Genomic DNA, 20,230 nt, shown 5'->3' on the forward strand with positions numbered 1-20,230 from the left:
TTCCTTAAGAAGTATTCTCTTAAATACACCAGTGTTTATCTGTACTCTCTTTGTATTTTTTCTCTCCCTACGGAGTGATCCGAGAACAACTACATGAATAATAAATCCTCTTAGTACGGATTGACCCACTATATGTATGTATATGTGTGTATATATATACAACACATACACACATGCATACATATAAATATATATACATATATATACATACATACATACATACATATATATATATATATATATATAATCTAAATATATATTTATATATAGAAGATATGGATTGTGGGTCATCGTTCAGATGAATCTGTGCTCATGGGAGGATTAAAAAAAAACTTATATTTGAGGAGAAATGGCTTTCGGGCAGTTTCCGGCTTCCCTCAATCAGGGTAGCTACCGGTCGAGCATGCTGGGCCCAGCGATTGCTGCTTTCCGGACTTTATTTTTGAACCCTGCTCGACTGTGACCCATGCCTTTTAGTCATGTTGGACGCGCAGTTTGGAGGCGTCCCAAAAGTCCACAGTGGTGGGGTCTACGCGTTTTCTTTTGCTCTTGTGATTGACGTTAAAATAAAAAAAAAAAGGGCCGTTATTAACCTTAAACACAGTAGAGTTTTCAACAATAATCATTATCTAACTATGATTTTAATACAATGATTCTTATATAATAGAAATAACTATCGTTATTTTATTTTTGCTGTTTATCTCAAGAAAATAATAAATTTATATTTCAAATGCATATGCTATATAATATTCAATAATAGTCGTAAAAGCTATATATTTTTTTTTTCGCATCAATTAAGTCTCAGGTTGGGTGAGTAATGAATATATTCTTTTTTGCAATAAAAATAATAATTTTTAATTGTTTAAAAAAATAATGGCTGTTTGCAGCAATGCTATTTTCAGACGTCACTATTAAGATCTTGACTGGATCTTCACAGAATAAGTTATTATCTTTAGATTCTGTCCTTTCTTTCTTTGTTAAAGTTTATATATATATATATATATATATATATATATATATATTGTTTTGAATGAAGTCATCATTTGACGCCTTCATGTTGTTGGCTCTTTTTTTTATGTTGCATGGAATAAGACATATAAAAACTTGCATGGTGAGATTTGATAAGATTCTCACCCATCACAATGCTTCTATTTAGCATTACACAAACATCACACACTTCAATGATATTTAATTAAGAATCGCTTAGGCATTCCTTCATTAGAACAGCATTTGGAAGACATGGAGAAATATTTTCTAATCACATAAAAAAATGGAAACATAATTTCCTGTCTCATAACCGAACAACACTTTCCTAATTTCTCGTGCAAAGTATCAGCATCTCTAATAGTACATTTGGAAGCTGTGATGTTGTCCATGGATTGTGAGAGCACAGCACCGTTAAATTGACAAGAATTATGGATTATATTGAGCACCAACCCCTGACGCAATTGCAGCATTTTGTTATCCTCTCAATGAGTCAAGGGATGTTAGAAGTACAACTGGTAGCTTTGGCAGGATGCTCCACCGAATCCAAGAAAGAGTGGCAATTAGTAGAAAAATAAAAGGGAAGCTTCTCCTTTTCTTCCTTGAGCACTGTTGCTGATGGATGAGACTACCCAAACTAAAATGTCAGGAGATGAACCAAACATAATGTTTTTAGGAATCTAAAGCCTGCCAAAATCACAGTAAGACTTTCAAACATATCAACATGGCCCGGGGAACAAGTGATGAATGAGATTTGTGTGTAGTGTGTGCATCTTTGGCACAGTTCATGGCAATACACACATAACTTATGCAAGATCTTTGGCCCATCATTCATTGTTCTTCGACGAAAATAAAGAATTTTTGTTTGCTTCATCGCATTAGAACGAAATGATCAATATGTAGCATGCGATGTTCATGTCTACAAGCAAAGCTCACCTGCATGCAATGTGTATCACATTGTACTGCTTCACAAGCAGGACTCATCTAAATATGGCATGGAGTCAATTTCCAGGGGCCACTGTTCATCATTCATGACATATGTAGGCAAGCTTTATGTGCATGCACATGTATCAAGTACTCCTCTACAATGAAAAAAATAACCTTATTTGATCAGACTCATATGCGCCGATTAGGCGATTTAATAATCAATCGATTCCATATACGACGACAAATCTCGCAATTTATATCGATCAATCTCCTTATGCGGAGAACTGTTCATGTGTGTACATAATGGAAGCCAGCCCTATAGCATTACTTGATAACTATTGGCAATGATCTTATTTGATATCTAAAGGAGAAGAAAACAAGTAGGCCATCATTTGCAACTAATAACTGCTATCTGGATGGCATACAGAATTGTCACAAACAGCCGTTATTTTGCTCCATTTTGCACCGTAACATCCGGCTTTAAAGGCTGTTCCATTCTGTAATCTTTCAGTTGTGCCTTAATTTGCGGTAGGGTGGTCCTACAAGAGCTATTGCAAGTCCTTTTGTTGTCTCTTGATCCTCTTTGCTTTGTCTCTCCTTAAGATCGGCCATGATGGCTAATGATATCTCCCTCCCTCACCTTGGATTCCAATTCTGTACGTGCACTTTTGTCAACCTTGTCCAATATTTAGGCCGGATCATGCCGTAAATTCCGGCTCTAGTAGCAGCTTTAAACAAAGATTAGATACCCCAATTAAGTTTTAGTTAAATCTCTAATGACATGACCATCTTATCTAATTCCCATAGTTTAGGCTCTAATAAGATGGTTCGTTACGAAGGCCAAAAAAAAAAAAGAAAAAACACACACACTATGTAACAAGATCATTTATTGGATGGGTGTGGCTGGTTGCGACTGTGTTGTGAAGTTATTATTTAGGTTCGTTGATTCTGTGCCCGTACGAGTTGTTTTCGTTAAGCTAAGGATTTAAATATATTCAAATCTATTACTAACACCACAATCGGCCCGTGATCAACTCCAATAAATCCGTGTTACAGTGTTCCCCAGTCCATATAGGTTCTGGACCGGCTCCACTCTGATACAATTTATAATAATGCAGGTCTTCATCCAAAAAGGCTAGTCGAAAGATATTATTTAGATTATTTGATCCTATATAAATATCCAAAATCTATCCGACGAATAATCGGTGTGGAATTAAACACACATCCGTACGGTTCTCACAATTATAATGGATAGGATCTTAAATTTGCTATTAAGGCATATACGATAGCCTATCAACAGTGACCTTGTTAGCCATTTTTTCAACAGTTATTTTATTTTTAATAATATATTCTCAAAAAAATCATTTTTAGATATATTGGCAATATAAGTTTATAATATCATTTTTTATTCATAAAATAGTATTTGTTACTGAAATGACATGAATTCACCATGCTGTTGTTGCATTATTTTATTTGCTGCTAATAACATCTAATAATGGAAATAAATATCAAAAAATTAAACAGCAGAGTTAAGGTCCACTATACAATAATCCAGCAACAGCATATTGCAGCCACAGTGGCATCAGTACTAAACCTTGTTCAGAACTGTGCTTGGAAGAGAGCAGTGACAACATCAAAAGGTGGAAGGCTATTTACTGCTGGAGTTTTTCAACTGCATGCAAAAGCACATAAATCTTGCATCATATTTTCAGGTGGGAAAAGCTGTTACTGGTCCAATAGTCATCTCAATGAAGCTGCTGGAACTAGAAAGTTTTGCCAGCTTTCATTACTGTGAGCTCATAAAAGCCCACCAATCACCATGTCCACAAACTTAGAGACCTGCTTTGTTTTCCACTGTTTCAGTTTTGTAGTTTAATGAGCGTCTTTTCTTCCTCTTTTTCCATCGTACATCGGACCCAGATATGCGAGAGCTATAGTCCATAAATAAGAAAACAGAAGGCCAGGGAACCAATATTATTACTAGAGCTTCCATGGTGGCATTTCTCTTTGTTAGCTAGTTAGAGGTACCATTGTTATCTTTTACTCTGGTGAGAATTAGCTAGATCTCACTCAACAACTCCATCATTGCAATGGGTTGGAATGTAATATGTTGAAAAAAAAAGAATAAGAGAAGAGAATTGTATTTCTACCCGTCAATTACAATGTACAGAAGCAGTCTTTATATAGATTAGGAGGCTGACGAAGTTTGGTAAGGCCGACTAAGTTTGGCATAATCAATCAATCAATGGATTCTAACATAATAAGTGGATCAGGTGAGCCAGTATCCAAATCCAGACCCAATGTCTCACATTGACTCATGACTTATATGTCTTACGGTCGGGTTCGTGTCCAGTATTAGGAGCTGGATCAAATCGAATCTGACATGCAAGTGGTCTAAACATATAGTTCTCAGTATCATTTCCTTTGAGCAGCTTAGAATGGGTTGTGTACTGGGAGTTGATTAAAAAGTATCAGTAGATTACAAACATGTCTGCCAATGTAGGGCACCTAAGAATTGGTGGGTGATGCTAGCAGCTCTTGTTTTTATGTTTTTCCCCCTTTCTCTCTTTCCTTGAGGGTAATAAGATCGATAGATAGGACATTAAGGTCTCTTGGCTGTAGAATCTCGGTGAAATAATAAGATATCATTTGGCATCACTTTCATTTTTTTTATTTTTAAAAATAAAAAAAAAAATTATTTCACTTTTTTCTAATTTTGAAAAATATAAATGGTTTAGTATAGTAAATTATTTTTAAAAAATAAATGTATCAGACTGTGATGGACATGGTGGCAGTGGCAGCAACAAATCGAGCTAGATTTCTACAGCAATAATCCAAGAATCTTGAACTGCTTAAACTTTGGAGTCAAGCCCATGAAGTCTGAATAGTAAAGAGGTACCAACCTACTGTGCTTGGCCTTCACCAATACTGGTAACTCACATGGATATGGTGCAATTTTTTTTAAGATTCACCACCGCTAAATCTTTCTGCTGTTCATAGTAGATATTAGGTTATTGGCTTGTCTTCTTGCTATTAACTTCTTTTGAATGCCTCAAGAGTGCAGTAAGATCAGAACTTCTGTACTTCGGTCCTCACCACGTTGAGGACCTTTCGTAACTTGCTTCAGTCTTAATGAAGATAGGTCGAGCTTAAGCTCTTCGTAGCAGTGCCTTCCAATCTCCAACTGGAAATACCGGCTGGAGACGCAGGATGGCCATCAGAGACAAGTACAAACCCTTGCTGCCACCCACCCAGAGCTATGGAAATGGATTCAAAACTGAAAATTTAAGTGCATAATCAAAATATGCCATATCAGTACCACCCTGTAACTGTGTTGGTACATCTAATGCAAGGGTATATATGGAACGACCTCCGCACCACATACCACTACCAAACCGGTACAATACGGCATACCACATACCATGCACACTGGTATGTTGGAATGCTATTGGGTTATGTTGGGCTGCTGAGATAGTGCTTCTCATATGGCTAAATGTTTTGTCAAAATTAATGATCTAATGTGATCAGCAGTGAATGAGAAGCCTCAGTTACTGGTGATTTGTAATCTTCCACAGTTCAAGAACTTTCACTATAGCATCCAAGGGAATCATCAGGATGGAAAATTTCCAAATTTCTCCTTTATAGAGGTTTATCTGTCAAGCTTCGCATATGAGAGCTGCACATTTGAGAATACTAACAAATAAAGAGGAAACTATCTCTGCCAACTTCCATGGTCCAAGGAAAATGATACGAAATAATATAAACTGGTGCAATGAACTACGGGAGTTCCAGTATCTGCTCCTTATTTACACCATCTCTCTTTATCAAGAGAGCAGCATTTACAAGCTCAACAAGGGTGGATAACAGAAACCAAGCAACCACAGGACAACCAACAACAAAACCAACCAACCACAAAACGAAGCAACCAAAGGACAGCAGATAAACCAGCATAGAGCAAAAGCAAACATGCACATACACTCAGAAATTTCCCGTCTCCCCTGCTTCAGTAGCGGACCTGCATGAGAAGCACAAAATGAGATTGTGTTAACCAATTGCTTCAAATTTCAGAAATGATATAATGATAGGACTTGTAGACGACCAATTCCCTTGGCCCTAGTTAGACTGAGCTCCATCTTTTCATGAATACATTAGAATTCTTAGCTCAGTGGTTTACAACAATGAGTTTATTACTTTAATATAACATATGAATGCGAATGCACGTTTTTACTGTTTGAATTCCATAATTTTGATCCCACAGCACCTCAAGCATCATTATTTTTTTTATTCTTTCTTTTTTTTCCCCATTTTGCTTGACTTTTTGTAAGTTTTCCTCCCATATGTGCTTCTGCGAGTGTTTTTTTTTGCATGTGTTAAAGCAAATGGTTGTTTGATTCAAAGTTCATGCCTCTATATTCCCAATGTTTGAAATAGCCAAGGTTCATTAAGAGCACCCAGTAATGCAGCAATTCATACTGTTTTGTACGCAAAAGATAAAAGAAAGAAATAAAAAAATTCCACCAGTTGGATCTAAACCATACCCGATGCCATCGACGCCATCGACGCCACTGGATAAGGCAAAGTGACCTTAGGAGCACATAGGCTGGCAAAAGAAAGCCAGCGAAATCAACAAACATCTGTAAGTTCAAGATAGCTATTGTCACTATTCACATAGACATTGTAAGTTTCCACACACAACATACAGATACAAGCATGAATATGTACATAGCTCAAAAAGAAAAAGATATTGAAAAAAAGAAGTATTAGGTGCCAACCAGATGGAGAAATGTAAGCCAATGATTATTGTAATAATCAATTGATTCCTCTTTATTCTTATAGTACAACAATTTTAAATGACAAACTTAACACATGTATCACATGAAATTTTAACATGTGGTTTTCAGAAAATGGAGTAGGGAAAGAGTATGATGACATGAAGAGTATGACTTCAAGAATCATTTTTTACCTTTTTTTTGTAAAACATTCTTTACAATTCAGACAAGGACTCCAATAAAGAAAAATGGATTTCATCTAAGAAGTTGGAAGGGAAGTAAGATTACAGAAAAAGTTAAAAAATTATGTTAAGTATGTCTAAGTTTGCATCCCATTTAAATATCATGAAGACAGTAAATACCCATCACCATAAACATCAGGCACTTTGACCTCACTTACTTTAAAGTACTTTGATGATGGGTCCTGCACGAGTCCGGTGTCGACAATAATCATTAAGAGGTGGCGAATAAACAGAAGCACCATCACCTGTACAAAATCATCAGATTTTTAGGGACTCAAACAATTCTAAGGAAAATGAAGTGTTGGTGAAGAGAAATTTTATCTTACAACGAAGCCTGCAGATCTGAAGCAGCTGACGCCACGGTCACTTTCCTCATCCTCAGAGTCTGATGGCACGAAATCATTCTCAGCACCAGCAGAAAAGGCCAGAAAACGTGCATTATTGAGCCTGGAGTCCAAATTTGATCTTAAGATAAAATGGTAAACCAGAAAATGTCAAGGCTGCTTCAAAAATAACCATGACTGCATGATAACTTTAAAGTAGAAAATGTGTTTTTCATGTTAATGGAGCATAAAAGCAATGTAACTTGACAGATTACTAGTATATGGCTGAAGAGCTCTAATCTGAGATAGAACAAGTAGAGAGCTCTAGTGTATGTATTTCTGACATTTATTTAGTACTTTTCAGGCCTTTCAAGACAGTAAAATGTACATTTTGATGGTCACAGTTATCGATCCAACTGGTCTTCCGATGGTGTTCACACCAAATATGGAAGATTATAATTTACGCAGAGCAGTCTGCCAAAAATTTCTTGATTTCTGCATACATCACGCATGCCAAACAATAGGATCACACAGCTCACATGTCAGCTAGATTATGTTGACCTAAATGCTAGGCTGATTAAATGCCAAAGTAATTGAATCTCTTGCTTTGGCTACATTACAACCTCATGGAGAGGGCATCTTACTGTGGGCAAGTATAAGCATCACTTTTCCAACTAATGCTTTCCCAGTTTTCTGAAAACAGGTTGGTGTTTTGATAACCAAAGCATTATGCCCATGCCTCAAGCATTATTGCTAACTTGTGGGATATTTGGCAATGAAACTTAGGCTTCATCCTCCTTAATAAAGGTATCTCTGGAATAGAGGAGCTAATGTATATTTTCCTTATCGCAGGAAGAAAACTAAGTTAAAGCCAACCCAAGGAGAGCTGAAGAACAATGTAAAGATTTTAGTCCTGTAACTCCTGCTGCATAAGAGTATTCCTTCCAAAACGCCATAAAATGCCAAGGGAAGTTCACACCCAGGATGAGTCAGTATTAAAGGTAATCTTATGTTCTTCTCTGGAGCATGAGAGAGAGCTCTGCAAAGTGGAAATGACTTGCTAAAACAAACCGTGGACAAAAGTAGCTAGAAATAAAGGCTCTGATTCATGATCATTACATTAAAGTTGCAATCTGAGCCAACTGCTACATGACTTAGTCACACTTATCTTATCCATTATAATACATGGTAATGACTTTGGAAAACATTTATAGTATTCTTAGTGATAACATACAAAATAAATAAATAAATAAATAGAATTTTAAGTTTCATGAATTACCTTGAAAGAGTGCCAAAGTGAAATTCCCAAGATCAGGGGGTTGAACCACGAGTCTATCCACTTCTAGAATATGCTCACGGTCCAGTGTTCAATCACAATGGAAAGAACACAAAAATCACTGTTCAAATGCTTATGGTGCAAGAAAAAAAAAGGATGAAAGGAAGTTGTTTCTTCACGTTTCTCTCTCTAAAACACTTAAAAATTTCTCTAGGACAGAAGTCTGGACATGAATGGTGTCCAGATGAGAGAGGGAGAGAGGGATAGAAACTACCTGGTAGTTTCTTCTTTCTTTCAACTATTCTCTCTTTCAATTCAAATGTTAGATGATTTTGGTCGGGTTAGCCCATCATGGGCGGCCCTACTAAGCCAAAAAACCAACATTCAGGTTATCTTGTTATCAAAAAACCGTTATAATTAGTTTATTACTATTTTGGCTGTGATTAAACATTATGTTTTGCAAACTCTTACCTATGAAAAGCACAAAATTAATGGTGTAGAAAACATTTGCATCTTTGCTTAATCAATATATTTCTATGGAGTATTCCACATCATTTTTCTCTGATACCCTTCTTCTGTTACTTTGAATTAGATATTCAAGCCTTAGAAAAAAAAATAGAAAGCATGGTTTACATGTTAGGAAGTCAATGCCAAAATTTATCTACTTCCAATGATTTATAGATAATGTGGGAAATTATCCTCTACATGTGTGTGTAGTGTGAGAGGGGGAGAGAGAAAGTACTTAGAGCTCAATAAATTCCCCTAAATTTGCAACTTAGTCTTTAAATTGATGTCTTAACCAAAATTTCAGTCATTTGACATAAATAACGTTTATTCACCCTCTAGCGGTGGCAATAGACAAGAAAATGTTCTAACAACCAATAAACAAGCCAACACCAAGATTGCTTCCTCTAAAAGAATTAAGGTTACCAGAAATGATTTTAGCCTAGGAACTCAATTAACTATATAAGAAGTGCATGACCACAAATATTTAACTGATAAATCTTCAAGTCTGCAAACAAAGAGAATCGGTACTCCTACATATTATAGAAAAGGAGAATTCAGCAGTAACTCTGATGCATTTACAGACAAAAAGGCATTTTGGATGGAATTTAAAGGAAAGCAGGAAAGGATAAGGGATGCTAAAACATACCTGCGGTTAGTCTCACTCTCTGGAGCAACAGAATAATTTGGGCGATATTCCTATTAAACAAAAGCAATTAGGATATATTTTCCATGAGTGCTTTACAGAGCACATCAAGCAATGACACTTGTATGATACTTCTACATTCTCTTCTCTGTATTTTTGTTCAGAACACATAAACTGGTGGTGAAACTTTAAGAATTTGATTTTTTTATGTTATTTTGCCATGTATTACTTTTCTTAGAGATAATTCTGAAAGCCATGTCACAGATTTACAAAAGTGTCTAATTTTTAAGGTAAATGAGTAAAAAAAAGAAAATACAACATCTGCTATCAGTAAAAATTTTAGGAACATTTCCATGAATAGGAAAATCGCAATTTGTATGTACAAATTCAGGGAAGCATGAGTGATACTGCAGCTTACTTTTTCAATAAATCTGGTTTTAAATTTAGAATATGTGGCACAGTTGCCAATTTAACAAAACAGAAAAACATTGTAGGTTAACATCAGCCTTTTTAATTTTTCTCCAAGAAAAAGGAAAGAAAACATTAGCCATGCTAACAGAACTCTTGTTAATTAAGTCACTAAAATGCCTAAATAGCAAGAACTCAAAAGGGCCTTCTAATAAAAACACAAATATAAATACTGACAACATTTTGAATTTTAAAACAGTCGATAAGGAACAAGCTTTTGAAGCATTAGAAGAGAAAGCTACAACTAACATGGCCCCTCACTCCACCCCACTCAAAGAGAGAGAGAGATAGATAGAGGACAAGAACATCAGTTTAAAAAAACCTGGTGGCAAATTTCGCAAATAATATCTCCTTTGAGATCACACCATTTCTGGACGCACTTCCTATGTGAAAACTGCAGGAGCAGAAAGAATTCGATTATCAGATCAACAGGTTTTCATCTTTAAAAGCAAGTAAGGCAAAAAAAAACTCAAACATACACATGCTCTAAATTCTACAAGCAAGTGGATGAAGCTCATCGAGAACAGCATGAGGTGGTGGTAATTTGCTAGCACGACCACCATGACAAATGACTTCTCTGATCTAAGAATTGCTTGTGAGAAGAATATTGGTGCAACATACTAGTGAGGAATGCAATGAAAATTAGTGTTAGAAGGGGAAGCATGCATCATTGAGCAAGTTGATGAAGCGAGCAGTCCATGCAAGTTGATGAAGCTCATCGAAGACAGCGTGAGGTGGTGGTAATTTGCTACCACGACCACCATGACAAATGACTTCTCTGATGTAAGAATTGCTTGTGAGAAAAATGGTGCACCGTACTAGTGAGGAATGCAATGCAAAATTAGTGTTAGAAGGGAAAGCATGCATCATCGAGCAAGTTGAGATCGAGGAAGGAAGCAAACTAGATATGGCTGAAAATTGAAAATGAGTTTCTCAAAGAAGGATTCGAATAATAAAGATTGAAGGGACTAAATGGAGATGAGGGATAGGTGAAATGGAATATTGTGGAGGATCATGCCCTTTGATCAAACTCCATGGACTAAATTAAGTTTCACCTAAGAAGGATAAAGTAGAGGGATTAAATCTCAAATGCGAGGGTGAGCTTTCGTGCAATGGTATAGTTGCTCCATGCAAACTGAGTGTCATAGATTCGAAACATGGAAGCAGCCTCTCTGCATGTGGGGGTAAGAATGCATATTTTTGATCCTTCCCAGACCCTGCGATAGTAGAAACCTCGTGCACTAGGCCACCTTTTTATAAAATCTCAAATGTGATTTTTTTTTTTGGCAACAAATAACAACTAAAGGATGAACAACACTGATATCCAATTCCAAAATGTTGGAGAAATTAATATGAATTGAACTATATGTTTGAGGCTCTATCAAATTAACGAACTTCAATAAAAGAATTATTTCTAAAAGCATCATCCAAAAATATAGTATCTTTGATATAACAGTTCCGACAACAAACGACAAAAATCGAATGAAGAATAATAAACCAATGGAATGAAATTCCAAAATTTTGGAGGGATTAATGTAAAGTGAAATAGATGTGTAAGACTCTACCGAATGAAGTGAACCTCATCAAAACAACAACTTTCAACATATCAATTGCAATATCTCAGATGCAACATTGCCAAAAATAAATGACAAAAATAGAATGGGGAATGATAAATGATTGATGTGTATTTCCAGAATATTGGAAGACTAATTTGAAATACTAAAATCAAGTGATGTCTTTAAGGATCTATCAGACCAAATAAACCTCAATCAAAAGAATTCCTTCTGAAATGTCAATCATTAGGATGATATTTCAAATACAAAATTTCCGACAACAAACGACAAACAAAGAATTAATAACACTAAACCATTGATATGCATTTTAGAGTTTGGAGCAACTAACATGAAACTAGTATACATCTAAGATCTATACCATCATATGCATCACAATCACAATAATAGCTTTAAAGGATCAGTAAGCAAAATTAGGATCTCAAAAATAAATTATCTGACAATCAACAACAAATAAAAACACTAAATTAACTACTGACATGCATTCCAACTTTGGGGATTTAGCGTTAAACTAAGTATATTTTTAAGGCTCTATCAAATTGAGTGAACCACAACGAATGTAATTCTTTCGATGTATCGACCAGAAAAACATCAAAATATCTGATATAACATTAACAACAACAAATGCCAAATAAGGAATTAATGAAGAATTCTAAACCACGGTCATGCATTCCATAATTTGCAGGGAGTAATGTGAAATCTGGCATACATTTAAGGTTGTCTCGATTCAAATGACAATCAAATGAGTTACTTTCAATGTATCAACTGGAGAGATAAAATCTCAAATAAAACATCTCCGACTACAAACAACAAGCATTTAACGGATCCATATCGTTAAATTGCTGACATGCATTCCTTCAGAGGAATCAAAACTTAAAACAAATGAAATAAACAAATAAACCTTTGATCTATAGAAAACAATTCTGAGTATACTCCATGCAGCTCTGATGTGGTACCCATAGACAAAATTAAACAAAAGGAATAATGGTATAAATTAACCCCGAAGAAAAACAGTATAAAAATTTGGTAGGAGAGAGGGAGGGGAGAGAGAGCGAGAGCGAGCAAGCAAGCTAGAGTCTAGAGAGAGAAGGACTGAATGCAAGTCCTCCTAGGTTCCAAAACAAAGCAAACAACTGCTTGACTATAAGCAGAGAGAAGAAAACTTCTCGTGATCAACACAAGCTAGCTAGAGTAATGGATCCATAAAAATATCTTCATCAAAAAAGAAAAAAAGAAGCAATCTTTATAAAAGAAATCAAAAAAAGCACCTTTCTTGCACCCAATTTTATGAAGCAAGAAGCGAAACAATGCGAACGCAACAAATCAATAATCCGAGAAAAGGCGATAAATTCGAAATGCCAACAAGAAGAAAAGAAATCAGGCTCCGGAAAACGATTCAAAGCACCAACTTTTACCAATAGTTGAGATCTAGAGACAAAAGAGATAAAAATGATACCTTTATGGTACCAGCGCAGCCGCAGGGCGTTTCCATCTCGCTTTCCAGCCCTTCGTCATGGCAAATTTTGCACTGCACCACGCTGTCGTTCTTGGTTCCGCTGGCGCTAGCCCCCGGGCTCTCGATGAAGATCTTTATCTCCGGAACTCCGCCTTCCGGCGCCAGCATCAGCGAAGCAGCGGCCCCGCTGCCAACTCCGCCGTCGCCGCCGGCACCATTCCCGGCCTCGAGGGCCGCTGCGGCCTTGGCTACCAAGCTGTCGACGTTCACGACCACCTCGTCCGACATCTCTCCCTGTCTCTCTCTAAACTTCTCCCCCCCTAAAATTCTCCCTCTCCGCTCGCTCTCTCCCTCTCCCTCTCCCTCTCCCTCTCCGCTCGCTCTCTCCCTCGAACTCTCTCTTCTGCTCAAAGAAGGCAATGGTGCAGCGGAGAGGCCAGGCGGAGTGGTATAAGTATAGGGTTGCATGAGGGAGGGTACCAAAGTGCCCTGAGCTTGGTGAACTTCGTGTGACAAAGTTGCCCCTTGTACTACAGAACAAGAAAGCTGTCAACCATGGTAAATCACTTTTTGCATTTTGTCTCGATGCAGGCAAAGAACTCAGAGTTTGTGCGTGACAATGGAAATAAATTTTCCTGCCTTCCTTTCGAAAATATGTTATGGCTGCCATTATCACATAAAATATGAACATCCTCAAAAAAAATGAGCGCTCAGTCCATGTCTAAAATTGTTTGTTTAAGTTTTAGATTGTTTACAACAAGTTAACAAATTATTTATTATTTAATATTTTTTTAGTTATTTAATAAATATATAGAGCATACTATCATGGCAATGTTCTACATCTTTAGAAAATAAAACCCGGTGCTAATAAGCAAGATGCTCCAGTCCTCATGCATGAATTAGAAAAAATGAGAATTTTCGATGTAACGCAATCTTGCAAGTGATGTTAATATCTTCCATCAATTCAACTATGTGCAGTAGTGTCTCCTTACCATGCATGTAAATAACAGCTATTTGTGTAGTCATAAAAACACCATTAATAGCATGGTTACTTTGTAGGAAGAGAACGAGATAAAAAAGCATGGACGGTGTAAGAGTGTAACAGTTGAAACTTAAGTCGTGGGCAGCTCGGTAATTTGGAAGGGTAGAGGAGGAAATAAGTTGGCGCGGTTGGAGCGTGGCCTCGATTCCGACGAGAAGCCTTCAGGTGTCAAAAAAGCAGACGGCACCATGAAGCTATCTTCAAATGACGAACTTATCCTCTCAACGATCCTCGACTTCTTTCCATCAGATCTTTGGCTCTTTCGTTCCAACTCGAGCTCCTCTTCTGTCTCCATGCACACCGCTCTTACTTTAAACGCTCTACTGTTGTACTTATCTTATCCCTTTTCGGTTACACTTTTAATTAAGCTAATCACCTTTCCAACTCACTTCAAGTGTCGGTTTGCAATGGAAAGTTACACACCGATACGAAACATATGTATGTGTGTGTATATATATATATTAACACTCATTGTTTCAGGTATTGTATAACTTGATGTATTTAACAATTTGCGGTCAATATGGTAAATATATAAATAATGATTTTTCTAATTTTGCCTGCATTAGAATGGTAGTTTGTTTTTGTTTTCTTAAATATATTGAGTTAAATATTAGCATTTTTGTTTCTATATGTTGGCCAATATTTAGAATGCCCTAGTTATTTCCAATTTCTTTAGAACTCTTGTCGCGATCGAGATGAATCGAAATGTCGGTTGATTCTGATATCGGTTGCCGAAATATCGGGCTTAGAAGGTAATGTAATTTAGAATCCAATTAGAATATGTATTATGATTCAAGTGCATGATTAGCATGTTAATATCGTAATTAGGTTATTGTTTGCTGATAACTTGTCGTATTTGTGGGATTACAATGCGACAATGTTCGACTGTTGTTTCGTCGACGCCATAAGTTAACCCTAGATTCAGTTTCCTGAATTATCGCATTCGTTATAACGTAAAGGCATTCATTTGTCGTTTCGCGGTCGTAAGCAGTTATAGATTTACCAATCGAATAGCCGCATGCTTAATTATATGAAAGCATTCTCATGTCGCTTGCAGCCACACACGACACTGTTATTAGATTTTCTTCACTGAATAGTTGGACGTGTATAACACTTCATGGCCACAAGCAACATGCACGCGTGTTTCTTTTGTGTTGATTTTTCCATTTATTGTAGAGTAAAAGTGTTTAAATGCCAATTTATACATGACATAGCTATAGATATAATTTGCTAAACAAGCCTGCGCATGACATGAGTGAGCTCTGCTTAAGGTCACAATGCCTCGTAATGATTAAGTTTAGTTATGCTTGGTACAAATTTTAATTGATTTGTTCTACATATAGAATTTACACCTAATTTTATGGATTAGTTTGAAACAAGTATGATGTGGAGCTAGGTTGAAGAGTAGTCTTTACAAAGAACTAATTTGATGATCAGATTAGATATTCATGTCCATAACATCTCCCGTGCTTGCTCTGGAGATAGGTTTGAGTTCGAATTCTAATGGTGACATTTTAAGTATATTTCTTAAGAAATAGTTCAAAATAGAAAAAGGCAATTTTGAGGAAAGAATATAGATTAATTATATCAATAAATAAAAAATGATAAATGGTTCATAAAAATAAGTTTGAACGTAAAATTTAGATTGATTATTTCAATAAATAAATAAATAAAACCTTGACAAGATACACCATTAATAAAGAATCTATTTAGGTCACGAGTACTTGAATGTTTAAGTATTGGTTTGATAGTAAATGGCAACATTATACGAGATTCACAATTTTCTGTAAATTAAACTTTTTCAAACATAATTATGAGTATATACGTATTTCACTGCATCTGTAAATACAAGTAACGACAATCTAAAAGTTTCTCCTCCAACAATCTTATTAATGACTTCTTTCACCATACTAATGGTGTCTGGCATTATTAATATACTCATGCCAACTAATCATATGTCATTATATGGATACGTGTCTACCAAGTTGAACTCTTCTTCTTTTAATGCTCACTACACTGTCATTCATCTTTTGTCTCAATACTTGACTCTTCTTTCATAAGTTATCATCACATGACTATGTGGCTAACCACATGACTCGACTCCACCTCCATTCTCCCTTCCTGGTCCACAGAATTCTTCATTTGTCTTTATTTAGTTCTCAACTTTTCATTTACAAGTTGTTTTTACGTGACTATGTGGCTCGCCAATTGAAGTCATCTTTTCTATGTGCTCAGCTTTACCTTCAATCTTCTCTTTCTACCCATGGCATTCTTCATTTGTCTTTGTCCCAGTGCTAGACTTTTTATTTATAAGTTGTCACTGCATGACTACGTATCTCACCAGGTGGCTCATCATTTAAAGTCATCTTTTCTTCGTGCTCAACTACATCCTCTCTCATCCTTACCCATAGCGTTCTTATGCGAGATGCATGCATGCATGGCCGTCTTCAGAGATACATGTATATCTTCTTCTTTATCTCTTTTAACAAATATAACAAAACCGCTTACCCATACCTTCTGGATTCATCCATGAAAAATTGGCTAGAAATTTGAATTAGCCCACTATGCCAAAGTCTTATTTAGAATGGTCCAAAATGTATTTTGAGAAAATTTGTGCTTGATTTAGCCCCATCAACTCAATTATATATTATGACAAATAACATAGTATATCAATACTATTTTATCTTATTTATATTTAAGCACTACGCGGCTCATCATTTAAAGTCATCTTTTCTTCGTGCTAAACTATATCCTCACTCTTCCATCTTTACCACAACTTTCTTATGTAAATGCATGACCATCCTCATATATATATATATATGCATGACCATCTTGTGTGTGTGCATGAATGTATGTATATATGATATCTATATATGTGTGTGTGTAGATATGTATGTATATGTATGTATTTATGTGTATGTGTGTGTATATATATATATCTTCTTCTCCATCTCTTTTAACATGTATAACAAAACTGAGTACCCATCCATACCTTCTAGATCCATCCTCAAAAAATAGGCTAGAACTTAGAATTAGCCCACTATGCCAAAAGTTCTGTTTATAATGGCCCAAAATGTGAGATTTGGAAGCTGTGCTTGATTTTGCCCCATCAACTTGGTTAAATATTATGACAAATAACATGGTATGTCAATAATATTTTATCTTCTTGATGTATAACTAAATGTGTTTATATTTCCTATCTCACAAAAAATGAAATTGTTCTTTTGTTGCGACATGATCTATATTGATAATATCCTTTTCACCTTAAAATTATGTATTTTATAGTTATGCACATCAAAAATAATGAAGTGTGCATTGTGAAACATCATACACTTCATGTCCCCAAAAATGCTACAGTAGCAGTTTGGAGCAAAAACATTGTTGTAAGCATGTTGAGCGACCTCCATTATCAAAGATTGAGGGACTAACTGACAAGGACAGATTTGCTGCTGGAAGGAAGATTATTAAAGACAACAATGAGGTTGAGTGCTTCTTCTCCATTCCTAAGGATATGAGGAGGGCATGCGTCCTTTCCTTGCTTATTCCAGTCTTTTAGTTTGTCTTCTCTGATTGTCATGGTGGTTGTGAATGCCATGTACTATTGGATTTTGAACAATGTCGATGGCTGAACATGATATGGAGGTAGCACATAGTTGAACTGTTTTTATGTTTTCTTTTTGTTTGAACTTTTTTTTTTTTAATGGATATTTATTTGTGGTTTTCCTTTGAGAATCCTTATCAATTATGGAACTAATTAGCATTAGAAGATCCCTTACTTTCCTCCACCCAATATTTATTTATCTTTCTTCTCTTTTGAAGCTGATCAGTTAGGATTGGAGGGTTGGCAATAAAATTGCCACCATTTTGTGCCTATGGTGAATGACTAATTGGTAAGACACCTTGCATGATTCTACTAGTGACCTGGACCGAACGCAAACTAGTTGCGATAATAATCACTAGGATGATGAGCATTTCTTAGCTGGGTGTTAATAGAAATTAGGAAAATTTTGAATCCACTCTTAGCCCTTGTAGTTGGCATGCTTTTGCTTTCACCTTTGTGCTACAGCAATTGATCATTACAAATTAACGTTGAACATGCACGCAAAAGCAGCAAGTATGATTAATTATGTGTAAAAAAAGGCATTTTGCAGCAAAGTTCTTTCACAGCATTCGGGCTGGCAATGGATCAGCTTATGGTTGATCAATTTTGAGCTTCACTTTAACCCATGTTAAAACCTCATTACTAATAGGCCACTAATATGTTGCTTCTGGTTATTGTGCTCCATGTAACATCGCAATATCAGTGATGTTTGATATTTCTCTGATTTTCCATAGATACTTAAAAGAAGATAATCTAAGCTGAAACTTAACAAGCTCCCTCATAACTTACTTTTTTAGGGAGTTCTATTTAAATTTTGGTTATGTACAGCACTAGCTAAGTAGCTATGCCTGCATGACAGGATTCTGTATTATATAAGCACATTGTATTATGTGGTGAAGTAAATTTGGACATGGACCATGGTATCTGGAACTTGGTTTTTGGATTATAACTAGAATTCCAAGTTCATTAGACATGCCCTCTTTTGGATGACTTTAATCAAAGATACGTTGTTGATGTTATCAATTAGTTTCCTGACTCCATTTCGGTTGCTTCAACTTTTTTATTTTGTTCTTCAAATAGTCCTACAGTCTGAAAGCTGACTTCTTTGTGCCTCCAGCCTTGCTTCATTGCTTTCAAGAGGTGCTTTGTGCATCAAATAAGACATTTATACTGTTATGATATATGGCAACTTTCTGAATCTTTTCATATATATATCCTTGAGAATACATCATGTAGTTTATGCCCACTTCTGCTGTTATATTTCAGTAAGCAACATCATATTTTCAAAAATTGAAAAAGGTGCAAAAAAGCACGAAAACTGCAATCATAGAACTAGGATGCATTCCATTGAAACAATGTCTTGCTGCTTTCCTTCATTACATGATTTATTCTCCTGTAATTTTGTTCTTGTATGGGGCTCAGGATGAACATCTGCTTATGGGTTAAGCAGCAAGATTTTTATATGGGTTCAAATGTGTCTTATACCAGCAGTCAAGGAAACCGAATGCGATTGCATTCTTGTGGAAGAGATCTAGCCAAGTTCATCAGTATTCTATAGATCTGATCTGAGCCTGCATGCACTGGGTTTGGTTTGTCTCCACATCCTGTCATGTTTCAGCTAATAAGTAGGGTCTTGGCCCCTTGTTACATAGCTGAAATTCCAGAACAGACCTGATTAATAACTCGATCTGGTATGAGCCTCCTGCGAGAGGAATAAACCCGACTTGGGACCCAAGTTGTCAAATACTAATGAGATAAACATTGTTATGGGGACAAAACAAATGGAACACTCAAAACCAAGAGAATCTGGACTTGGACCATTGCAGTTTCAGGTTGATTTTAGATGATCCAAGTTGGTAAGTTTACAGGTAATGGAAATGAATGGAACTTACCATACAAAAACCCACCAGATATAGCAGACTTATAACTAGCTTTGTTATCAGATTATTGTCATGTTAGGATAAAATCTAACCCTTTTGCGAACAACAGGTACTGGAATGCCAATCTTCCAGTTTAGAAGAAATAAATTGGAGATTTCTCAAAGTTGGCATATGTCCCTCCATTCCTGACCATTTGTGGTCTAAATTAACACTCAAAGCTAATAATGTCCATGAATCAATCACCAAGCCTGCAGATTTCAGTTAACTTTCTGTTGCTTTTTGTGTAGCCAATTTTTCTTGTTGTTTTATTATTCCTTACATTTTTTCTTCTTGGTTACTTCAGTTCGAGAACCTTAAGGATTAACAATTTGGAAAGGACCCCCATTCAGTAATGGCCAACCACATGTTAATCTTGAGAGAGTTCCCTGTACTTCTGCAGAGTTCAGTGCGAGCAGGTTGAAGTTTATGGTCATTAAAAGCACTTCTGCTGTTAGTGCCTATGATTGCTCTAGGTTCACTGAGATCAGATCCTTTGAGATTC

At 36.1% G+C, this 20,230-nt stretch overlaps 1 protein-coding gene across 2 annotated transcripts; it reads right to left on the reverse strand.

The window, feature by feature from the left end:
• Window positions 1-5,637: 5,637 nt before the first annotated feature.
• Window positions 5,638-13,625, reverse strand: LOC103715377 (uncharacterized). 2 transcript variants are annotated; one of them, XM_039133696.3, is made up of 7 exons: window positions 13,167-13,625; window positions 10,462-10,533; window positions 9,675-9,724; window positions 7,249-7,387; window positions 7,081-7,167; window positions 6,450-6,545; window positions 5,638-5,926 (listed from the first exon to the last, which is right to left on the reverse strand). In XM_039133696.3, exons 1-7 carry the CDS (start codon window positions 13,452-13,454, stop codon window positions 5,915-5,917), a joined length of 744 nt encoding a protein of 247 aa, XP_038989624.3. In that variant the 5' UTR covers window positions 13,455-13,625; the 3' UTR covers window positions 5,638-5,914. The 2 variants fall into 2 exon arrangements, with proteins under 2 accessions (XP_038989624.3, XP_008801207.4); XM_008802985.5 differs by having other exon boundaries at window positions 7,249-7,369; window positions 13,167-13,614.
• Window positions 13,626-20,230: the final 6,605 nt, after the last annotated feature.

The sequence above is a fragment of the Phoenix dactylifera genome, chromosome 4 (genome assembly GCF_051530095.1).
Source record: "Phoenix dactylifera cultivar Ajwa chromosome 4, Ajwa_hap1_PhDact_Kaust_v1.1, whole genome shotgun sequence".
Classification (NCBI taxonomy): Eukaryota; Viridiplantae; Streptophyta; class Magnoliopsida; order Arecales; family Arecaceae; genus Phoenix; species Phoenix dactylifera.

Coding starts and splice junctions, on each gene's coding strand:
- LOC103715377 (XM_039133696.3), bottom strand. CDS start 13,454: ATGTCGGACGAGGTGGTCGTGAACGTCGACAGCTTGGTAGCCAAGGCC. Junction 10,534..13,166: donor GCTGCGCTGGTACCATAAAG/GTATCATTTTTA, acceptor CTGCTCCTGCAG/TTTTCACATAGGAAGTGCGT. Junction 7,388..9,674: donor GAGAGTGAGACTAACCGCAG/GTATGTTTTAGC, acceptor TTTTATCTTAAG/ATCAAATTTGGACTCCAGGC.